General features: G+C 33.3%; 1 protein-coding gene across 2 annotated transcripts in view; it reads left to right on the top strand.

Annotated features, from left to right (window-relative positions):
- The window catches only part of LOC145263782 (BMP and activin membrane-bound inhibitor homolog), a 150,623-nt gene that overhangs the window by 71,684 nt on the left and 57,736 nt on the right, over positions 1 to 21,203 (top strand). Inside the window, exon 1 of one of the 2 annotated variants that reach the window (XM_080120837.1) lies at positions 13,365 to 13,626. The exons of the other annotated variant lie outside the window; for it this stretch is intronic. Within the exon in view, the coding sequence (XP_079976963.1) occupies positions 13,620 to 13,626 (7 nt within the window). The 5' untranslated portion in view covers positions 13,365 to 13,619. Of the gene's footprint in view, positions 1 to 13,364; positions 13,627 to 21,203 lie in introns of those variants that run through there. 2 annotated transcript variants of the gene reach the window in all.

The following is a 21,203-nucleotide window of genomic DNA, read 5'->3' as shown; positions in this document are numbered from 1 at the left end:
AAACATATCTAAAAACACTGCCAAACATATAAATTAGATTTGAAAATTTGCGAAAGATAGGCCCAACATTTTCGGTATCTATAAGGAAGTAGTAATTTATAAAATATATATGACGATTAAGCTACACTGAATATTCGATAAAATGCATGCCCATTGGCTGATAGGAAGGGGCGCGGTGGATACTAGAAAGCTGATTGGCTAACTAAAAATCCTCAACATATATAAACAAGAAACAGCCACAGAATTCGCGCATAAGCCTGACGAATCCTATAGTGGATGAAACGCCGAATATTCAGTGTACTTTAATCGCCATATATATTTTATTGATTACTAACTAGCTCTACCTACGTATTGAGCACTTTTGAAGTAAATACTTAAAGTTTACGCATAAATCTATACTTTCGTATATTAAATTTATGTGAGTAAATGAAGTAGTTTATATATATGTTTTTGCGATACGTTTTTGAATGAATTCAATTATTTACGAAAGTGCATTTTTACCTAAATGCGAGTTGGGAATAATTTACCCTTTAAACAATTTGGTAGCCCCACATTGGGAACAGTACATATATTGTTTTTAAAATATAATTATCCACTGAGACGTGTTTCGTCGTTTATTATTTATTTGTTCGAAAAAAAAACTATTTTATAAAAATGCAATGTTGCTTTCATTACAAAATTGTTTTATTAAAATTATATTTTCTTACGCAAACTGTTCAATAGATGTTTTTGAAATTATATTTTTATACAGTAAATGTTTTGGTTTTCGAATGGCGCTCGCCCAGTTTAGACAATTATGAATGTCATTTTCATTTTCTGTTTTTAATAATAAAATATATATTCGTCTAATTATAAACATTGCCGTTTTCATTAATTAAATCGAAACATTTTTAACTAAATAATTACGATATATGTTCTCTTTCACCTTATTTACTTTCCGGAAATTTAGTTTTTTTCATAGTTCTTTCCGGAAGTTTAGTTTTTTTTCATAGTTCTTTCCGGAAGTTTAGTTTTTTTCATAGTTCTTTCCGGAAGTTTAGTTTTTTTTCATAGTTCTTTCCGGAAGTTTAGTTTTTTTTCATAGTTCTTTCCGGAAGTTTAGTTTTTTTTCATAGTTCTTTCCGGAAGTTTAGTTTTTTTCATAGTTCTTTCCGGAAGTTTAGTTTTTTTCATAGTTCTTTCCGGAAGTTTAGTTTTTTTCATAGTTCTTTCCGGAAGTTTAGTTTTTTTCATAGTTCTTTCCGGAAGTTTATTTTTTTTTCATAGTTCTTTCCGGAAGTTTATTTTTTTTCATAGTTCTTTCCGGAAGTTTAGTTTTTTCATAGTTCTTTCCGGAAGTTTAGTTTTTTTCATAGTTCTTTCCGGAAGTTTAGTTTTTTTCATAGTTCTTTCCGGAAGTTTAGTTTTTTTCATAGTTCTTTCCGGAAGTTTAGTTTTTTTCATAGTTCTTTCCGGAAGTTTAGTTTTTTTCATAGTTCTTTCCGGAAGTTTAGTTTTTTTCATAGTTCTTTCCGGAAGTTTAGTTTTTTTCATAGTTCTTTCCGGAAGTTTAGTTTTTTTCATAGTTCTTTCCGGAAGTTTAGTTTTTTTCATAGTTCTTTCCGGAAGTTTAGTTTTTTTCATAGTTCTTTCCGGAAGTTTAGTTTTTTTCATAGTTCTTTCCGGAAGTTTAGTTTTTTTCATAGTTCTTTCCGGAAGTTTAGTTTTTTTCATAGTTCTTTCCGGAAGTTTAGTTTTTTTCATAGTTCTTTCCGGAAGTTTAGTTTTTTTCATAGTTCTTTCCGGAAGTTTAGTTTTTTTCATAGTTCTTTCCGGAAGTTTAGTTTTTTTCATAGTTCTTTCCGGAAGTTTAGTTTTTTTCATAGTTCTTTCCGGAAGTTTAGTTTTTTTCATAGTTCTTTCCGGAAGTTTAATTAAAAAAAAAATTTTTTTTTTAATTTATTTCTAACTTCGCTTATAGTTTTAAATACTGCTTTATCCCTCGGATTTTTACGACAGGGGCGCGAAAAAAATGGCGCTTCCATTTTCGGCGATAAACTGTAGAAGTACCGTCTCGGGAATTATTAAATAAATAGCAAAAAAAAAGATTTTTACAGCGAAATTAATTTTTTCATTTATGCGCCACGTGCGCATATTTTAATTATATTTTCAGTTATTATTTTTGAAGCAATGTACAGTGTGATTAAAAAATAATTTAACAAAATCTCCAAATTTATCAAAAACGCCCGATAGAACATAAACAAAAAAGAAATGCACATTTTTATGTGAAATTAATTTTATTTACACATGTTCCATGTAACTTAGTTATATTTTGTTAATTTTTTTCAGTAAGGTAACTGTACATAATAATAATAATAATAATAATAATAATAATAATAACAATAATAATAATAATAATAATAATAATAATAATAATAATAATAATAAAATTAACAAAATGTTAGATATATCAAAAAACGTCCGACAAAATATAAGAAATAAGTAAACAAAAAATGAGGCACATTTTTTAAAATGGAAAAAAAACATTTCCGTCAGTCACACGCAACTAAAATGTCTTCTTTTTTTTTAATGTACCCAGTTTAATTTTTTAAAAGATAATTTAACAAGGCTGAAGTTTATCCAATCGAAAGAAGATAAAGCAAAAAACATATGAAAGCTTGAAAGAAGATATAGAAAATAAACATCTGACATTATTTTTTAAATGTAAATTTTCATTTTTTTTTTGACGCGCTTGTCGCACTAAAAATATTTTAAACAATTTTCTACAATTTTTAAATAAACAAAAACTCACTTAAGAACTTTGATATATGGATATAGTGAAACAAGTTGTTTACGTTTTCTTTGGGTCGTGCTGACAGTTGATTTTCGTGAGGATACTTCGTACTTCAGTCACTTGGCATTAAGTTGTAAATCTCGATGTGTAGGTACAGTCACTCTTATTAGTGACGGTCCTTAATTTTTTAGCGTAGTAATATGATACCAACAGATTATTAAAGTGGAGATATATTCTCTTAAAAACTGTTCGATTTTCGGAATTTTTCCATTGATTTTTTTTTTCATATTTCTTTCCCTGACGTTTTCAAGTTGGATTTCTTTGTGAAAAACAACTTAAACCCCTTTTTCAAGGTCACCATATTGACAAGTGACGTTTTTTCTTAAAAATGTTACTATTTTTATATAACTAGAGACTCACAATATCGCGCGCACCAAATTAGAAAAACACTAACATTTTTTTTGTGTAAAAATAAATAAATAAATCGGCGTTCACCAAAATTAGTGACATAACTATAGGTAACCTGAAAAAAAAACTATTAAAGACAAGAAAAATAATTATTTATAAATAAAGTAAAAAAATAAATAAATCTTATTTAAATCAAAACTTTATCAAAATAACCCGCAAACTAAACGAGATTTAGCAAGTTAAGGGAAATTTAACTTTATCAATTTTTGCATCCTAAACTAGGCTAGTCGTTGACGGCACTATATTGAACCGTAGCTTAACGAACCGTCGGCGGTGCAATAGGTGTATCAGAAATTTGAGAGGGATTTTTGTAATCCCCTAACAGAAAACTGCGAATAAAATATAAAATCTCGTAATTTCTCTTTTTAAAGTGTTTTTTTTTATTTTCTGTATGGAATATACTCCCAAAATAAACTATTAAAGTTGTTTAAAAAAATAATAGAAATATTATTTTTTATTTGAAAAACAAGTGTTTACAAACTGTTTACAAAATGCTGGCGTGCCTTCAGGCAGACATTTTTTTTTTTTTTGCGTAATAAAATCAATTGAATTTTACGAGATACATATTTTTCTATTTTTTTTAAACTTTAAAAATCTATCAATTTTTCTGTTGGTTCAATTTTTACGATATTTTCAGGGTCAATGGGGAATTTTATGCTCTTTCGAATAAACCAAATATAATATTTTAGAGAGTTTTTTTTTCAAGTTTACCCCCCCATTTTGAAATGTCTATTAAATTTTTTATTAATTTATGTGCCAAAGTTTTATATATCACAAATTGAAGATAAAAGATCAATAAAGAAAATATTCTAATTTAAAACAAAACCAAAAAAGTTTTTTGGAAATTTTCCTGTAAAGTTCAAAGTGTAAAAACATTTTTTTTAATGAAAGCTCGTTATGCTTACATCGTCAAGTAAATACCAGACCCTGACGGCGAATATTTTTATTTTATTGAATGTTTTCTTTTTTTAGATATTAAAAAAAATAATCGATAAAGTAGTATTAAAATATATAAAAAAAAATCTCGTGTATTTCGTTAAAAGAATTTAAAAAAAAATCGAAGCGGATTTTTTGTTCTCAGAGAAAAACTTATAAGTGAATGTGCGTTTCTTTTTTAACTACGAAGGATGAAAAATACTAATTTTGGTCAAGACGCACAATAAAAGATATTATTTATGTCCCTTGGACGAATCCGTATTTGATAAATTTCATTTTAGCAGCAACAGCCCCATTAACGCAAAACACGTTGCGAAAATGCGATTTTCTACGACCCTCGCTATAAAAATCCTGTTATTTAAACAATACATGGAATTTAAAATATAAATCTGGATGAATTCTTAACAATGAAGGATGAAACTACCCATTTAATAGTATGTTTTTTAAGTGATTTTTTGGCATATATATATATATATATATATATACATACATTTATAAGCAAGTCAAAATATGTTGATTTTCTTTATAACTTTTTTAAAGAAAACCGCTTAAAAAAAAACAAATATTACATAATTTGCTTTTAAACCTGTTATTTTTTTTTTAAATTTGGTCTTTGCTCCTTTAATTGAAAAAAAGGGGGTTGAATTACATTTTTTAAGTATTTATAAGCTTCGAAAAATAGTAAGTTGAATTGAAGTTCTGATCATCATTTTTAATGGCCAATTTCTGATACACCTAGCGGTGCTATATTGAACCTCAGCGTAACGAACCGTCGACGGTGCTATTGACCGGGAATGGCGACGGTGTGAATATAACCGTTAGTGCAATAGACTTTGTGAGCGATGAATCATGTTAAAAACATCATTAACCAAAAATAAAAGAATTTGTGAATTTAGGGACGAAGATCTTATTTCAGAGGGAAGTGTAATAAAGGCAACGGGCGCATTAAATTTTAAAGACAAAATTTATATAATAAAATTGTTAAGTGTCAAATGTTGACAATGCTCAAATGAAATAAAAGACCAGACAATTTGAATGGAAAATTAAAAGCAAACAAAAAGTCCCCTCCCCCCAAAAAACAAAAAAAACCCCTAATAAATCGTAACTGCAGACATGTTGATTCCGATCGTTAAAAAAGGTGATAACGAGTCCCGAAATATAACGAAATTATCAAGAAAATGCCTATCTCATTATCTCGCCGGCGGAATCCACTCATTTAGATAAGCTTCTTAACGCTTTTGGCTATCATTGACTTAAAATATTCTCCAGGGTAACCCAGTTCCGACGTGTGGAGTACTCGACAACAACGACTGTCGACGCCATCTCTAATGGGCAAAACCACGCAATAAAATGAAAAAAAAATATATCTTTACATTGCATTTTCGGGCTTCGTTTTCTTTTTCCTTTTCGTTTTTTTTTCTTTTTCCTTTTCGTTTTTTTTCCTTTTCTTTTTCGTTTTTTCCTTTTCCTTTTCTTTTTCGTTTTTTTCCTTTTTCATTTTTTTCCTTTTCTTTTTTTTCCTTTTTCATTTTTTTCCTTTTCTTTTTCGTTTTTTTCCTTTTTCTTTTTCGTTTTTTTCCTTTTCTTTTTCGTTTTTTTTCCTTTTCGTTTTTTTCCTTTTCGTTTTTTTCCTTTTCGTTTTTTTTCCTTTTCGATTTTTTCTTTTTCGTTTTTTTTTCCTTTTCGTTTTTTTTTTCCTTTTCGTTATTTTTCCTTTTCGTTATTTTTCCTTTTCGTTTTTTTTCTTTTCGTTTTTTTTTCCTTTTCGTTTTTTTTTCCTTTTCGTTTTTTTTTTCCTTTTCGTTTTTTTTTTTCCTTTTCGTTTTTTTTTTCCTTTTCGTTTTTTTTTTCCTTTTCGTTTTTTTTTTCCTTTTCGTTTTTTTTTTCCTTTTCGTTTTTTTTTTCCTTTTCGTTTTTTTTCCTTTTCGTTTTTTTTTTTCCTTTTCGTTTTTTTTTCCTTTTCGTTTTTTTTTCCTTTTCGTTTTTTTTTCCTTTTCGTTTTTTTTTCCCCTTTTCGTTTTTTTTTCCCCTTTTCGTTTTTTTTTCCCCTTTTCGTTTTTTTTCCCCTTTTCGTTTTTTTTTCCCCTTTTCATTTTTTTTCCCCATTTTCATTTTTTTTTCCTTTTTCCTTTTTCTTTCTTCGATTTACTTCATTACAATCACTTCTATATATTCCTATTTCGGGCCACCACGCTTGACTTGTCGGCGCATTTCTTCTTATTCATAAGTTTCCATAACTAAAAGCTAGCTCATAGCAATATACTTACGTAAGAGCAGGGATATATATATATATATATGGTGTCGGGAAAACTCGTCTCCGGAAAACTCGTACTCGGAAAGATCCCCCCCCCTTTTTGCTAGGTAGGGAAATCGGTCCCTTATTGAATAAATATCGATTGAAAACACATTTTATTACCGTTCTTGAAGGAAATATTGTTTTTAAAAGAAACTATGCACCCTCATAATATTTTTAAAAAATATTTTTAACTCTTGCTTAAAAAAATAAAAACCTAATCATGGAGTCAGGATACGAAAAAACGAAACCATATATTTATTAAAAAAATACTCTAGTTTTAACACTTTTACGAAACAAAAATAAAGAAAGAAAACACGTGTATTCAAAGTAAGCGATTATTTTATTTAGAAGAATTAATTCAGTTTAAAAAATTCTTGTGTTATTACAAAACAACAAAAGAAAACAGTCTTATGTAATTTTGGTACCGCGCTGAAATTAACGTTATTTCGAAAGCCATTCTTAACATCAGAAGGGGAGTGTATCGTTTAAAAGTCATTTCGGGGCACTTGTGCAGTACTTAAAAATATACAATTTTATTTTCTTTTTGAGGTAGGGGGCTCGTTTTAAAAGTATATCTACATCAGTATTTTTCATTTTAGGACAATTTTTTTGTTATAAATTATTTATTAAGTAATGTCGAGTGCGATATTACTTATTTATTTTTAATTAAATAAACTCTTTAAAATAAGTTTAAACACCAAAAAATTACAAAGCTAGGTAGAAAACGAAAACTTAGAGAAGTTAATTTAATTTTTTTTTCTGAAACAATAAACATGTAAAAATATTCTTTTAACTATTATGGGATGTGCATATTTGTTTTTGTTTTTTTGGAGGGAGGGGCTCTCGTTTTAAAACTATATCTACCTTAATATTTTCTTAAATTTTCTATTTTTGAAAAATCTTACTCCTAAGACGTGATCTTCTCATGTCGGACATTTTTTGTTCACAAGTAACACTCGACATTACATTTTTTTTTAAACTCAACTCTTTAAAATAAGTTGAAAGACTAAAAACTTTCAAAGCTAGGTAGAAAACGAAAACTTAGAAAAATTAATTTAATTTTTTTAAAACAACAGTAAACAAGTAAAAATATTTAAAAAAAATATTATGGGATGTGTACTCTTTTAAATACAATATCTCCAAGAAGGGTCATAAAATGTTTTCAATCGATATTCAATAAGGGACCAGTTTTCCTACCTAGCAAAAGGGGTCGAGAATTTCCTAAATTCATATATATATATATATATATATATGTGTGTGTGTATGTATGTATATTTATTTTTGAGTGTATTTAAAATAGTTATACACAAGCACTAGAAGGAATATACTATTTGAAAATTATAAATATATTTCTAAATAAAATTATTTTATAGATATATTTCATGTCGGTTTTTAATTAGTGTAGTCAAATATTTTGTGAAAACACTGGTCCTGCTCAGTTTAAAAAATAAGTTAAATTCATAAAGAAAACCGAACATTTGAAAACGATTTATGATTAAAAACGGATGTTTGTAAAATTTAATTATTCGTATTTTGATTCCACCGTCTATTCTTCTAATCTTGAGTATTATTTTCACAACGTTTCGGTCGACGTAACATCCGACCTTTTCAGATGTATCTTATTGAACTTGTAAATCTGCAACAGAAAACATTTTTATTCACGGAACTAAAATAGTGGATAGAGTTCTTAGGGAAATTCTCTCTCATCTCTGTTCCCTCTCTCCTCATCTCTGTTCTCTCTCTCCTCATCTCTGTTCTCTCTCTCCTCATCTCTGTTCTCTCTCTCTCCTCATCTCTATTCTCTCTCTCTCCTCATCTCTATTCTCTCTCTCTCCTCATCTCTATTCTCTCTTTCTCCTCATCTCTATTCTCTCTCTCTCCTCATCTCTATTCTCTCTCTCTCCTCATCTCTATTCTCTCTCTCTCCTCATCTCTATTCTCTCTCTCTCCTCATCTCTATTCTCTCTCTCTCCTCATCTCTATTCTCTCTCTCTCCTCATCTCTATTCTCTCTCTCTCCTCATCTCTATTCTCTCTCTCTCCTCATCTCTATTCTCTCTCTCTCCTCATCTCTATTCTCTCTCTCTCCTCATCTCTATTCTCTCTCTCTCCTCATCTCTATTCTCTCTCTCTCCTCATCTCTATTCTCTCTCTCTCCTCATCTCTATTCTCTCTCTCTCCTCATCTCTATTCTCTCTCTCTCCTCATCTCTATTCTCTCTCTCTCCTCATCTCTATTCTCAATCTCTCTCCTCATCTCTATTCTCTCTCTCTCCTCATCTCTATTCTCTCTCTCTCTCCTCGTCTCTTTTCTCTCTCTCTCTCTATTCGTCTCTTTTCTCTCTCTCTCTCTCTATTCGTCTCTTTTCTCTCTCTCTCTCTCTCCTCATCTCTTTACTCTCTCTCCTCGTCTCTTTTCTCTCTCTCTCTCTCCTCGTCTCTTTTCTCTCTCTCTCTCTCTCCTCGTCTCTTTTCTCTCTCTCTCTCTCCTCGTCTCTTTTCTCTCTCTCTCTCTCCTCGTCTCTTTTCTCTCTCTCTCTCTCCTCGTCTCTTTTCTCTCTCTCTCTCTCCTCGTCTCTTTTCTCTCTCTCTCCTCGTCTCTTTTCTCTCTCTCTCCTCGTCTCTTTTCTCTCTCTCTCCTCGTCTCTTTTCTCTCTCTCTCTCTCCTCGTCTCTTTTCTCTCTCTCTCTCTCCTCGTCTCTTTTCTCTCTCTCTCTCTCCTCGTCTCTTTTCTCTCTCTCCTCGTCTCTTTTCTCTCTCTCCTCGTCTCTTTTCTCTCTCTCCTCGTCTCTTTTCTCTCTCTCCTCGTCTCTTTTCTCTCTCTCCTCGTCTCTTTTCTCTCTCTCCTCGTCTCTTTTCTCTCTCTCCTCGTCTCTTTTCTCTCTCTCCTCGTCTCTTTTCTCTCTCTCTCTCTCCTCGTCTCTTTTCTCTCTCTCTCCTCGTCTCTTTTCTCTCTCTCTCTCCTCATCTCTATTCTCTCTCTCTCCTCATCTCTATTCTCTCTCTCTCCTCATCTCTATTCTCTCTCTCTCCTCATCTCTATTCTCTCTCTCTCCTCATCTCTATTCTCTCTCTCTCTCCTCATCTCTATTCTCTCTCTCTCTCTCCTCATCTCTATTCTCTCTCCTCATCTCTATTCTCTCTCTCTCCTCATCTCTATTCTCTCTCTCTCCTCATCTCTATTCTCTCTCTCTCCTCATCTCTATTCTCTCTCTCTCTCCTCATCTCTATTCTCTCTCTCTCTCCTCATCTCTATTCTCTCTCTCTCTCCTCATCTCTATTCTCTCTCTCTCTCCTCATCTCTATTCTCTCTCTCTCCTCATCTCTATTCTCTCTCTCTCTCCTCATCTCTATTCTCTCTCTCTCTCCTCATCTCTATTCTCTCTCTCTCTCCTCATCTCTATTCTCTCTCTCTCTCCTCATCTCTATTCTCTCTCTCTCTCCTCATCTCTATTCTCTCTCTCTCCTCATCTCTATTCTCTCTCTCTCCTCATCTCTATTCTCTCTCTCTCTCTCCTCATCTCTATTCTCTCTCTCTCTCTCCTCATCTCTATTCTCTCTCTCTCTCTCTCCTCATCTCTATTCTCTCTCTCTCTCTCTCCTCATCTCTATTCTCTCTCTCTCTCCTCATCTCTATTCTCTCTCTCTCTCTCCTCATCTCTATTCTCTCTCTCTCTCTCCTCATCTCTATTCTCTCTCTCTCTCTCCTCATCTCTATTCTCTCTCTCTCTCTCCTCATCTCTATTCTCTCTCTCTCCTCATCTCTATTCTCTCTCTCTCCTCATCTCTATTCTCTCTCTCTCCTCATCTCTATTCTCTCTCTCTCCTCATCTCTATTCTCTCTCTCTCCTCATCTCTATTCTCTCTCTCTCCTCATCTCTATTCTCTCTCTCTCCTCATCTCTATTCTCTCTCTCTCCTCATCTCTATACTCTCTCTCCTCGTCTCTTTTCTCTCTCTCTCTCCTCGTCTCTTTTCTCTTTCTCTCTCCTCGTCTCTTTTCTCTCTCTCTCTCCTCGTCTCTTTTCTCTCTCTCTCTCCTCGTCTCTTTTCTCTCTCTCTCTCTTCGTCTCTTTTCTCTCTCTCTCTCTCTTCGTCTCTTTTCTCTCTCTCTCTCTCTTCGTCTCTTTTCTCTCTCTCTCTCTCTTCGTCTCTTTTCTCTCTCTCTCTCTTCGTCTCTTTTCTCTCTCTCTCTCTCTCTTCGTCTCTTTTCTCTCTCTCTCTCTCTCTTCGTCTCTTTTCTCTCTCTCTCCTCGTCTCTTTTCTCTCTCTCTCCTCGTCTCTTTTCTCTCTCTCTCCTCGTCTCTTTTCTCTCTCTCTCCTCGTCTCTTTTCTCTCTCTCTCTCCTCGTCTCTTTTCTCTCTCTCTCTCCTCGTCTCTTTTCTCTCTCTCTCTCCTCGTCTCTTTTCTCTCTCTCTCTCCTCGTCTCTTTTCTCTCTCTCTCTCCTCGTCTCTTTTCTCTCTCTCTCTCCTCGTCTCTTTTCTCTCTCTCTCCTCGTCTCTTTTCTCTCTCTCTCCTCGTCTCTTTTCTCTCTCTCTCCTCGTCTCTTTTCTCTCTCTCTCCTCGTCTCTTTTCTCTCTCTCTCCTCGTCTCTTTTCTCTCTCTCTCTCTCTCTCTCTCCTCGTCTCTTTTCTCTCTCTCTCTCTCTCTCCTCGTCTCTTTTCTCTCTCTCTCTCTCCTCGTCTCTTTTCTCTCCTTCTCTCTCCTCGTCCCCTTGCCTCTCTCTCTCCTCGTCCCCTTGCCTCTCTCTCTCCTCGTCCCCTTGCCTCTCTCTCTCCTCGTCCCCTTGCCTCTCTCTCTCCTCGTCCCCTTGCCTCTCTCTCTCCTCGTCCTCTTGCCTCTCTCCTCGTCCTCTTGCCTCTCTCCTCGTCCTCTTGTCTCTCTCTCTCTGCTTGTCTCTCTCTCTCTCTGGGCTTGTCTCTCTCTCTCTCTCTCTCTCTGCTTGTCTCTCTCTCTCTCTCTCTCTCTGCTTGTCTCTCTCTCTCTCTCTCTCTGCTTGTCTCTCTCTCTCTCTGCTTGTCTCTCTCTCTCTCTCTCTGCTTGTCTCTCTCTCTCTCTCTCTGCTTGTCTCTCTCTCTCTCTGCTTGTCTCTCTCTCTCTGGTTGTCTCTCTCTCTCTGGTTGTCTCTCTCTCTCTGGTTGTCTCTCTCTCTCTGGTTGTCTCTCTCTCTCTCTCTGGTTGTCTCTCTCTCTCTCTCTGGTTGTCTCTCTCTCTCTCTGGTTGTCTCTCTCTCTCTCTGGTTGTCTCTTTCTCTCTCTCTGCTTGTCTCTTTCTCTCTCTCTGCTTGTCTCTTTTCTCTCTGTCTCTTTCTTTGTCTCTCTGTCTCTCTGTCTCTCTCTCCCTGCTTGTCTCTCTCTCTCTCTCTCTCTCTGTTACATAGGGGTTTCATTGCGAGTTTTATTAAAAGATTATTCTTAGAGAGATATGTTGGAAGAAACTTAGATAGATAAATGTTCTTTCTTAGATCTTGCTGAGGGAAGAAGGAGAAAGCTCTTAGAGTGATTGTTCAGACAGTTCGGACATTTTGTAGACATGATGATGTTCAGACGTGTATGTAAATACATATAACAAAAATATATAATACAATTGGACTTTACCTTTGTATAAGAAACATAAGACACAAGACGAGCTTTACAAAACACATAATGGTTTATTCTTCACACTGCCGTGTTCCATCACCAAGAATTCAAAGTCTCACATTTTTCCTTGAAATGACGACTCGCTTCCAGACGTCTGACTGTCTCTGAGTCTCTTCACTGACTGATCTAAATCTAAAGTTTTTCTCTCCCTCGAACTTTCTATTTTCCGTGACGTCATACACGTTAAAACATGTGCATTCTTTCACGTATCCTGGACATACGTGTTCAAACTGTTCCTATTTCTACAAAAGGAATTTTAACCTATATTCAATATGTTAAAACATTATCTTATAAGCTGCAGTCTTTCAATTTAAAATTTCATAATAAACTTGACAGCTCACATTCTTTTCTTGAAATATTTATCTATTTCTAAACAAATGTTTTGTTTTACATTTTTAAATTCTCACACGTAATCTATTTCTAAACTAGATTACGAGGTTCAAATTTCGCCTATGCTCTTTCATTTTCATTTTAAACTAAATTCTCCATTTTTATACTTACATGAAAAGGGGACAGCCTTTCTCATGTAGCATCTCTGCTTGTCTCTCTCTCTCTCTCTCTCTCTCTCTGCTTGTCTCTCTCTGCTTGTCTCTCTCTCTCTCTGCTTGTCTCTCTCTCTGCTTGTCTCTCTCTCTCTGCTTGTCTCTCTCTCTCCTTGTCTCTCTCTCTCTCTCTCCTTGTCTCTCTCTCTCTCTCCTTGTCTCTCTCTCTCTCTCCTTGTCTCTCTCTCTCTGCTCGCCCCTTTACTCTCTCTGCTCGCCCCTTTACTCTCTCTCTGCTCGCCCCTTTACTCTCTCTGCTCGCCCCTTTACTCTCTCTCTCTCTCTCTCTTTGCTCGCCCCCTTTTTTCTGTCTTAGTATTTTCTTTCTTTTTTCCTCTTTCCCATCTTTTCCCATTCCCTATCTCCCCTCTTTCTTTCCTGTGAACCTCATACTTAGTTATATTTCTATATTTCTCTTTGCGTCTCTTCACGCCCTCCTCCTCTTTTGTTTTTTATAGCGTCCGATTAATCTCCTCCTCCTCGCACACATACAAACACACTTTTACCCTCTCCCTTCACTCTCTCTCTCTCTCTCTCGTCACCACCCCTACTTTATTTTATTTCATTAATCCCCCATCTAGATACCTCACTCCCACTATCATTATTTCTGCTGATTAAAGTCAATCCTAATCTCCTGACGCCATTACAGCTGTTGCCGCGCTGACTGGGTCATGGGTGGCGACATTCCTCTAGACAAACCCTGTCGCCTGTGTGAAATATATATAAAAAAGAAAGCTCCTAAGGAGTCTGTCACAAAAAAAAAAAATGAGAGCTAGTCTTAAATTTCATGTCTCCATTAGCCGCGTTAATAAGGCTACACACTAATAATCATACTAATTTCCTATATCTAAAAGATACTCTGTCGGCCGTTGGCAGCGACGGGGTAGCGTATTAAAAGTGGCAATTTTCATTTTGTTTTCCTGGACCGGAGTTGGAGTGACTAATAATTTTATCGAGAAACTGAAACATGAAAGGTTGGTGCATTATTTTCTTGCTAGTATGCTATTATTTTTCGGAGTAGTTTTGTACTATATCCAACAAAACTTAAAGTGGTCAAAAACAAATATATATAAAAAAAAAACCCTAATAAATGGGGCTTGTTGGGTTTGTATTCCTATACACATAGATTCGAAAAAATCGTCAAAAAACAAATGTCATCAAAGGCAAGATAACTTACTTTACTACTTAACTGGATACTTTTTAGGGGTTTGTATTACTTTACACATAGATTTGAAAAAGTTGTCAAAAAAAACAAATATATAACAAATAAATGTTATCAAATGCAAGATAACTTGGGTTTGTATTACTGTACACATAGATTCGAAAAAGTTGTCAAAAAACAAATATAAATAACACATAAATGTTATCAAAGGCAAGATAAATTACTTTTCTACCAAACTGGATATAATTTTCGTGTTTTTATTCAATGTAACATGTTTATTCAGCTCGAAAAGTATATTCAAAATGGCGGCCGACTCTCTCTTTACCATGGTAACTTCGGAAAAAGGTGTAATAAATAATAAACTAGACAAAATACTGTTAGAAATTCGCTCAATGTATGTTACCGTGATATAACTTGACATATTTTCGGTGGGTTTTTAATAGTATTTTGTCTAGTTTATTATTTATAACATCTTTTTCCGAACTTACCGTGTTAAAGAGAGAGTCGGCCGCCATTTGGAATTTTTCAATACATCGGTAAACACTGTATGCTTTTCGAGCTGAATAAACATGTTAAATTGAATAAAAACACGAAAATTATATCCAGTTTTGTAGAAAAGTAATTTATTTTGCCTTTGATAACATTTATTTGTTATATATGTTTTTTGACAACTTTTTCGAATCTATGTGTACGGTAATACAAACCCGATAACTTATTTTTCTACCAAATTGGATATATTTTTTGTGTTTTTATTCAATGTAACATATTTATTCAGCTCGAAAAACAGTGTAAGTTTGGGAAAAGGTGTTATAAATAAAAACTAAACTATACAAAATACTATTAAAAACCCGCCGAATATATGTCAAGCTATGTCACGGTAACATATATTGAGCGAGTTTTTAACAGTATTTTATCCGGTTTTTATTTATAACACCTTTTCCTAAACTTACCGTGTTAAATAGAGAATCAGACGCCATCTTGAATTTTCCAATACATCGGTAAACACTGTATGATTTTCTAGCTGAATAAACATGTTACATTGAATAAAAACACGAAAAATATATCCAGTTTGGTAGAAAAGTAACTTATCTGTCCGTTGATAACATTTATTTGTTATATATTCGTTTTTTGATAACTTTTTCGAATCTGTGTACAGTAATACAAACCCTTTTTTTAGCGTTTTTATTTACTTTAACATGTTCATTCAGCTCGAAAAAGTGTTTATTTATGTATTTTAAAATTACATATGGCGCCCGACTCTCTCTTGAACACGGTAAGTTTGGGAAAATGAGTAAAAAATAAGAAACTATCCAAAATACTGCTAGAAATACCATGTTAAGTAACATATTGAGCGAATTGAACTTTAAAATACTTTATATCAGTTTAAAATAAGTTTAACTTTAACAAAAAAAATATCAGGTTTGCATTACAATGCAGACGTACGAAAAAGTGGTTAATGAATTTACTCTAGAAACCCACTCAATGTATGTCGCAGTAACAGTATTTTCTGTAATTTTTTAATTTTAAGTCATTTTCCCAAACTTAACGATTTTAATAGTTTTTGTCTTTTTCAATATAGCAATAAACAGTGCATTATTTTCGGACCGAATAAACGTTTTAAAATGAGTAAAGCCACTAAAAAATTTTCCAGATAGGTAGAAGCGTAATTTATCTTTTCTTTTTACATGTTATACTTTTTATTTTGACCACTTTTTCCTATGTCTGTATTGTAACACAAACATTCTTAATGACAGTTTTGGTTACAAAATGTATGGGTTTGTTTTACTGTACACATAGATTCGACAAAGTTGTCACAAAAACAAATATAGAACAAATAAATGGGGTACCTAAAAAATGTTATCAAAGGCAAGATGAGTTACTTTTCTACCTAACTACTATTTTGCAGCTTCCGTTTACGCTACACCGGCTTGCTTCACCAAGCAAACTGCCTTCTCACATGGCGTATCAATAAAAAATTACGGACTGACATTTTTTAATGACTTTCAATTGAAGAAAAGTACAATAAATTGGGGTACCTTTTTCTTTTCTTTTTGTCTCGCGTAGTTTTTAATGCGGTTTACAAAACTATAAGCGCCAAACATTTTTATGTTTTTCATTCTTTTTTTTTTGCGGGAGGAGGATTCAATTATAGAACTTATGTGGCTTAATAGGTGCTTCTGCAATTTAATTAACCGTTTTTCCGTAAGTAACGCACCGACATTTACCAATTCGAACACCGTTTCGAAGATTTTACTGTTTACATTGGGGGCGCGAGCGGGGGGGGGTTGATGAAATTGACTTATTTTATTTATTTATTATTTTTTTTTTTTCGGAAAACTTCGTTCCATAACGGATACATGCAACGTTTTTCGGTATTTTCATTTTTTAATGTCTTGACTAAACTGTACATGTACCATTTATATATATATATATATATATATATATATATATATATATATATATATATATATATATTAGATCCCCGGGATGCGGCATTAAAAATTAGTAACAAAATACAGTACAGTATATAATACACGTGTCTATAATCAAATAACATAAATAACACCGTAAGTCGGGCAAAATACCGTAACCAATGACCAGAAAAAAAAAAACATCTTATTCCACATCGTAACCAGAAATCCCGGGGTTCTAATAATATATATATATATATATATATATATATATATATATATATAATTGGTTAATTATTTTATAACTTGACAAATATTTCAGGATATTATTTGCTCTTAAAGTTTGTTTTATTAATAGTTTTTGTTTTCTTTTTTATTAGTAATTCTTCTAGTATTTCAAGTTTTCGTTTCTTATCGATTGGTTCAAGTATAGATATTTTTAATAAAGTGTATATATATATATATATATATATATATATATATATATATATATATATATATATATATATATAATGTTTGTGTCCTTGTAGTTTTCATAGTCGTAAACCTACTGAATCGCTAGTGTTTGTAGAAATGACCCATTGACGAGCCGTGCATAATTATAGTGTTCAGTTATGCAAACATTGGGGTTGTATTACTGTACACATAGATTCGAAAAAGTTGTCAAAAAAACAAATATATAACAAATAAATATTATCAAAGGCAAGATAAGTTACTTTTCTACCAAACAGGATACATTGTTTTTGTTTTTATTCAATGTAACATGTTTATTCAGCTCGAAAAACATGCAGTGTTTACCGATGTATTGGAAAATTCAAAATGGCGGCCGACACTCTCTTTAACATAAGTTTGGGAAAAGGTGTTATAAATAATAAACTAGACAAAATAGTATTAAAAAACACCGAATATGTCAACTTATGTCACGGTAACATATAATGAGCGAATTTCTAACAGTATTTTGTCTAGTTTATTATCTTGCCTTTGATAACATTTATTTGCTATATATTTGTTTTTTGACAACTTTTCCGAATTAGTGTACAGTAATACAAGCCCAAACATTATTGGTTGCATATGTGCATACATGTTACAGCTTCACCTCGTTTAAAGATCCAGCCCCATGTGCTTTTAAAACCAAAATCCAAACTGTTCACACTTTATGGAGCTTTTTCTTTAAAAAAAAAAGCTATATATATATATATATATATATATATAGGTGGGCGTGCATGTGTGTATATGTAAGCCTATATATGTTATGTTATTGCTCCAAATTCCATAGAAACGGTGAAATGATTAGAAAACCATCTACGAGAATTTCAAGAGTCTGGTCCCAATTTATGAGTTTTTAAATGTTTGCAATTTGCACATTTTATTTATTTATTTTTTTTTTACGGTGGATTTAACTTAATTAAACATTTACTTAAAATCATTTCTGTTCGGATCGTTTTACACCGAATTGGAAGAAAAAATTAAATAACGCGCGTGCGCGCAGGGGACGATTCCAATATATTTCCTGATTCGATACAATTGCCAATTCTGTTCTAAATTACCGATTTTTTTTATATTACTAAGTATATAATACTTTTTGGGTTGGTTGTGGATGATCGCAAAACCCATGTAATTCTCCATTTATGATTGATTGATTGATTGTTTTTGTTTTACGGCATATCAACCCTTTCTAGGTCATTTAATGCCGATCCAGTGATTTTAAAGAAAAAGTTTTTAATAGAATATTTGATTTTTTTTTTTTTTTCAAAACTGTTTCTATTTAACCCATATTTGGGACCCTAACAGGTACTATCACTCTGGGTCAGAATAAACCTGGGAACAATGGAAATTAAGGGGTGACTCCACACTCCCCAAAGCCCACAAGCTGGGGCCTCACCATCGGATACAGTTTAACGTCATATCCAGGACCACTGGGTCAAGTGGAATCCGACCAGATTTTGAAGAATGTATTTTTTTTTCGTTCTATTTAACCCATAGTTGGGACCCTAACAGGTACTACCACTCCGGGTCAGAGTGGACATGGGAGCAATGGCAATTAAAGGGTGGCTCCACGCTCCCCAAAGCCTGCAAACTAGGACCTCACCATCAGATATAGTTTAAGATCATATCCAGGACCGGAAAGGAAAAAGAAAGGGGGAGGGAAGGGGCTGTTGATTTTGTTTTGTTTTTGTAGAACATAATTAAGTTTTACAAAAGAGAATAGAAAACAAAAACAGAAATCGATGTAGGTGCATTCATTGCATTTCGTCTCAGAAAGCCAATAGGCAGCCTGATCTGGTAGCACCAGTCTCCATTTATGGATGTGGCCGGTAAATTTTACTTTTCTCGGTAGTTCGGAATCAATAGATCTATCATTTCATCATTAATACGAGTCGTGGAAAGCTAAGTTTTAAACCAAAACAAAGAAAATAATAATAATAAAAAAAACCCTGAAAGTTTTGTTTTGGGCATCTGAAAATAAGCATAAATTTTTCCGACTCCGATACCTCAAAATTCCGATTTTTCTGATTCCGATTAATCGTCCTAAAATTAATATCTACCTATACTCAGAGGTGTGTGTATATATATTTTCATATTAAAACACCTACACATAGATTCGAAAAAGTTGTCAAAAAAACAAGTATATAACAAATAAACGTTACCAAAGACAAGATAAGTTACTTTTCTGCCAAACTGGATATATTTTTCGTGTTTTTATTCAATGTAACATGTTTATTCAGCTCGAAAACCATACAGTGTTTACCGATGTATTGGAACGTTCAAGATGGCGTCTGATTCTCTCTGTAACACGGTAAGTGTGGGAAAAAGGTGTTATAAATATATGTTATAAATAAAAAACCGGATAAAATACTGTTAAAAACTCGCTCAATATATGTTACCGTGACATAGCTTGGCATATATTCGGCGGTTTTTTAATAGTATTTTGTATAGTTTATTTTTTATTCATAACACCCTTTTCCAAACTTACGGTGTTAAAGAGGGTGTGAGACGCCATTTTGATTTTTCGAATACATCGGTAAACACTGTATGTTTTTCGAGCTGAATAAATATGTTACATTGAATAAAAACAAAAAATATATCCAGTTTGGCAGAAAAGTAACTTATCTTGCCTTCGATAACATTTATTTGTTATATATTTGTTTTTTGACAACTTTTTCGAATCTGTGTACAGTAATACAAACCCAACACCTCTTTTCTATTTTGTTATTTATTTGCTTCCCCACTGAGTAAATAAGGCACAAGGCCGTTTTCTCATGTGGAGAGTGGGGAGGGAAAGGGACCAGCTACCCCGAGGGGGAACTGGATAGTGACAATTGGTATGAAGGGTTTCCCCTACATTGACCAAAACTGATTGCTCAAGAGCAATGGTCTTAAATGTGGGGTTGCCCGCACATATGTTCTTTGATTGCAGTATCTGCCGGAACAGATACTACACCTTTATAACAGATATCGGCCCGAAGGCCAAGAAGAAAAAAGGCGAACCTTTTGTTTTTATTTATTTAAAAAGAAAATACAACTTTGCTATACATGGGTCGTGGAATTGCATTCATCTGCATCATACCTAATTTGCATATTCTTTTAAACATTCTTTTTAATTAATTTCCTTTTAGTTTTTCGATTTTCTTATGCGATAATTTTTTTTGTTAACTATTACGTGTATAATTATATTCATACAGATATTCTGCATGATTAATAATTGCGTAATATTTGCGAAAAAAAGACACGCCTCTTTTTATATATATTAATGTATGCGTATATATGTTTATAAAAATTTTGCCGACCAAACTCTGATGTCAGTTTTTGGTCTATAGATATGAAACTTAATATATAAGGTATTCGAACCCATGCGAAACTTTATATTTGGGTTTTAGCCGGGGAAAATGGGTACAAAATATTGAAATTAAAGAAATGGTATTTGCTAGGTGCAGGTCGAACGACGACATTACGAAAATGCATGCGTAACGTAATAGCTATTGATTCATGTTTTAATGTTTAGCCTTGCAGCAAGCATGTCTTCATAGCTCAGGCATTAATGTCAAAGGAAAAAGTAAATCGTAAGATAAACGTTTTGTTTAGATTCTCGGTGGTGACGGACGAGTCATTTTTAACTTTTTTAAAAAATTTTTTCGTTACTATCTATTGTGCCTAATATAATTAATATGAAATATGCATTAACCAAAATATCCTATTTAATCGTATTTTACGACTGGGCAATGCCGGTGAAGGGCCTGCTAATATAATTATGAAACTCTGTGGACCTTGTTTGCGTCCTTGCTTGCATCTTGTCTTCGAGGGTCGGGCGATTCCATCTTTTAAAAAAGGGATGACAGGTGGTTATATATATATATATATATATATATATGGCAGTAGAGTTTAGTTTCCTAGAAGTACATCCAATGAAACATGTGTCTACAAAAAAGTGCTCAATGAGTGAACAGAGCAGATATATTAAATTTATTTATAAAAACACTGATGGCTACATATGTGCATACATGTTTCTGTAATCACCCGTTATTGAGGTGATTACGTCTTCAGGCCAAGAATTACCTTCGAGAACTAAAATTTCAGTTTTCGAGGGTAATTCTTGGTCTGATTATATCAAAGAACATGTCTTTTTGCTACTTTAACTTTATCTGTTTGCCAAATCTACCCTTATCCTTTAATTGACGTCATCAATGTGTAGCGCCTGTTCTGATGCTACTTAACCTATTTCTCATTGTCAGTCAAATCCTTGTAGGCAGAGGAATTTAATTATTTTGTTCCAATATAACATAGCGCGGACGGCTATATGCATATACCGAGCTGTGAGCGAAGTGACGTCACAGCAAAGAAAATTAGACAAAAACGACTTCATAGTCTTTTCTTTTTCTTTTTTGTCTTTTATCACGTTAGAGAAGTGGATGACGTCACAGCCGTAACGAGAAGTCATGCGTAGCGGGAGAATGAGAGAATCTTGTCGTAAAACAATTAA

The sequence above is a fragment of the Euprymna scolopes genome, chromosome 39 (genome assembly GCF_053919585.1).
Source record: "Euprymna scolopes isolate OS-2025 chromosome 39, ASM5391958v1, whole genome shotgun sequence".
Lineage (NCBI taxonomy): Eukaryota > Metazoa > Mollusca > Cephalopoda > Sepiida > Sepiolidae > Euprymna > Euprymna scolopes.
This window is presented reverse-complemented; position numbering and strand designations above follow the sequence as displayed.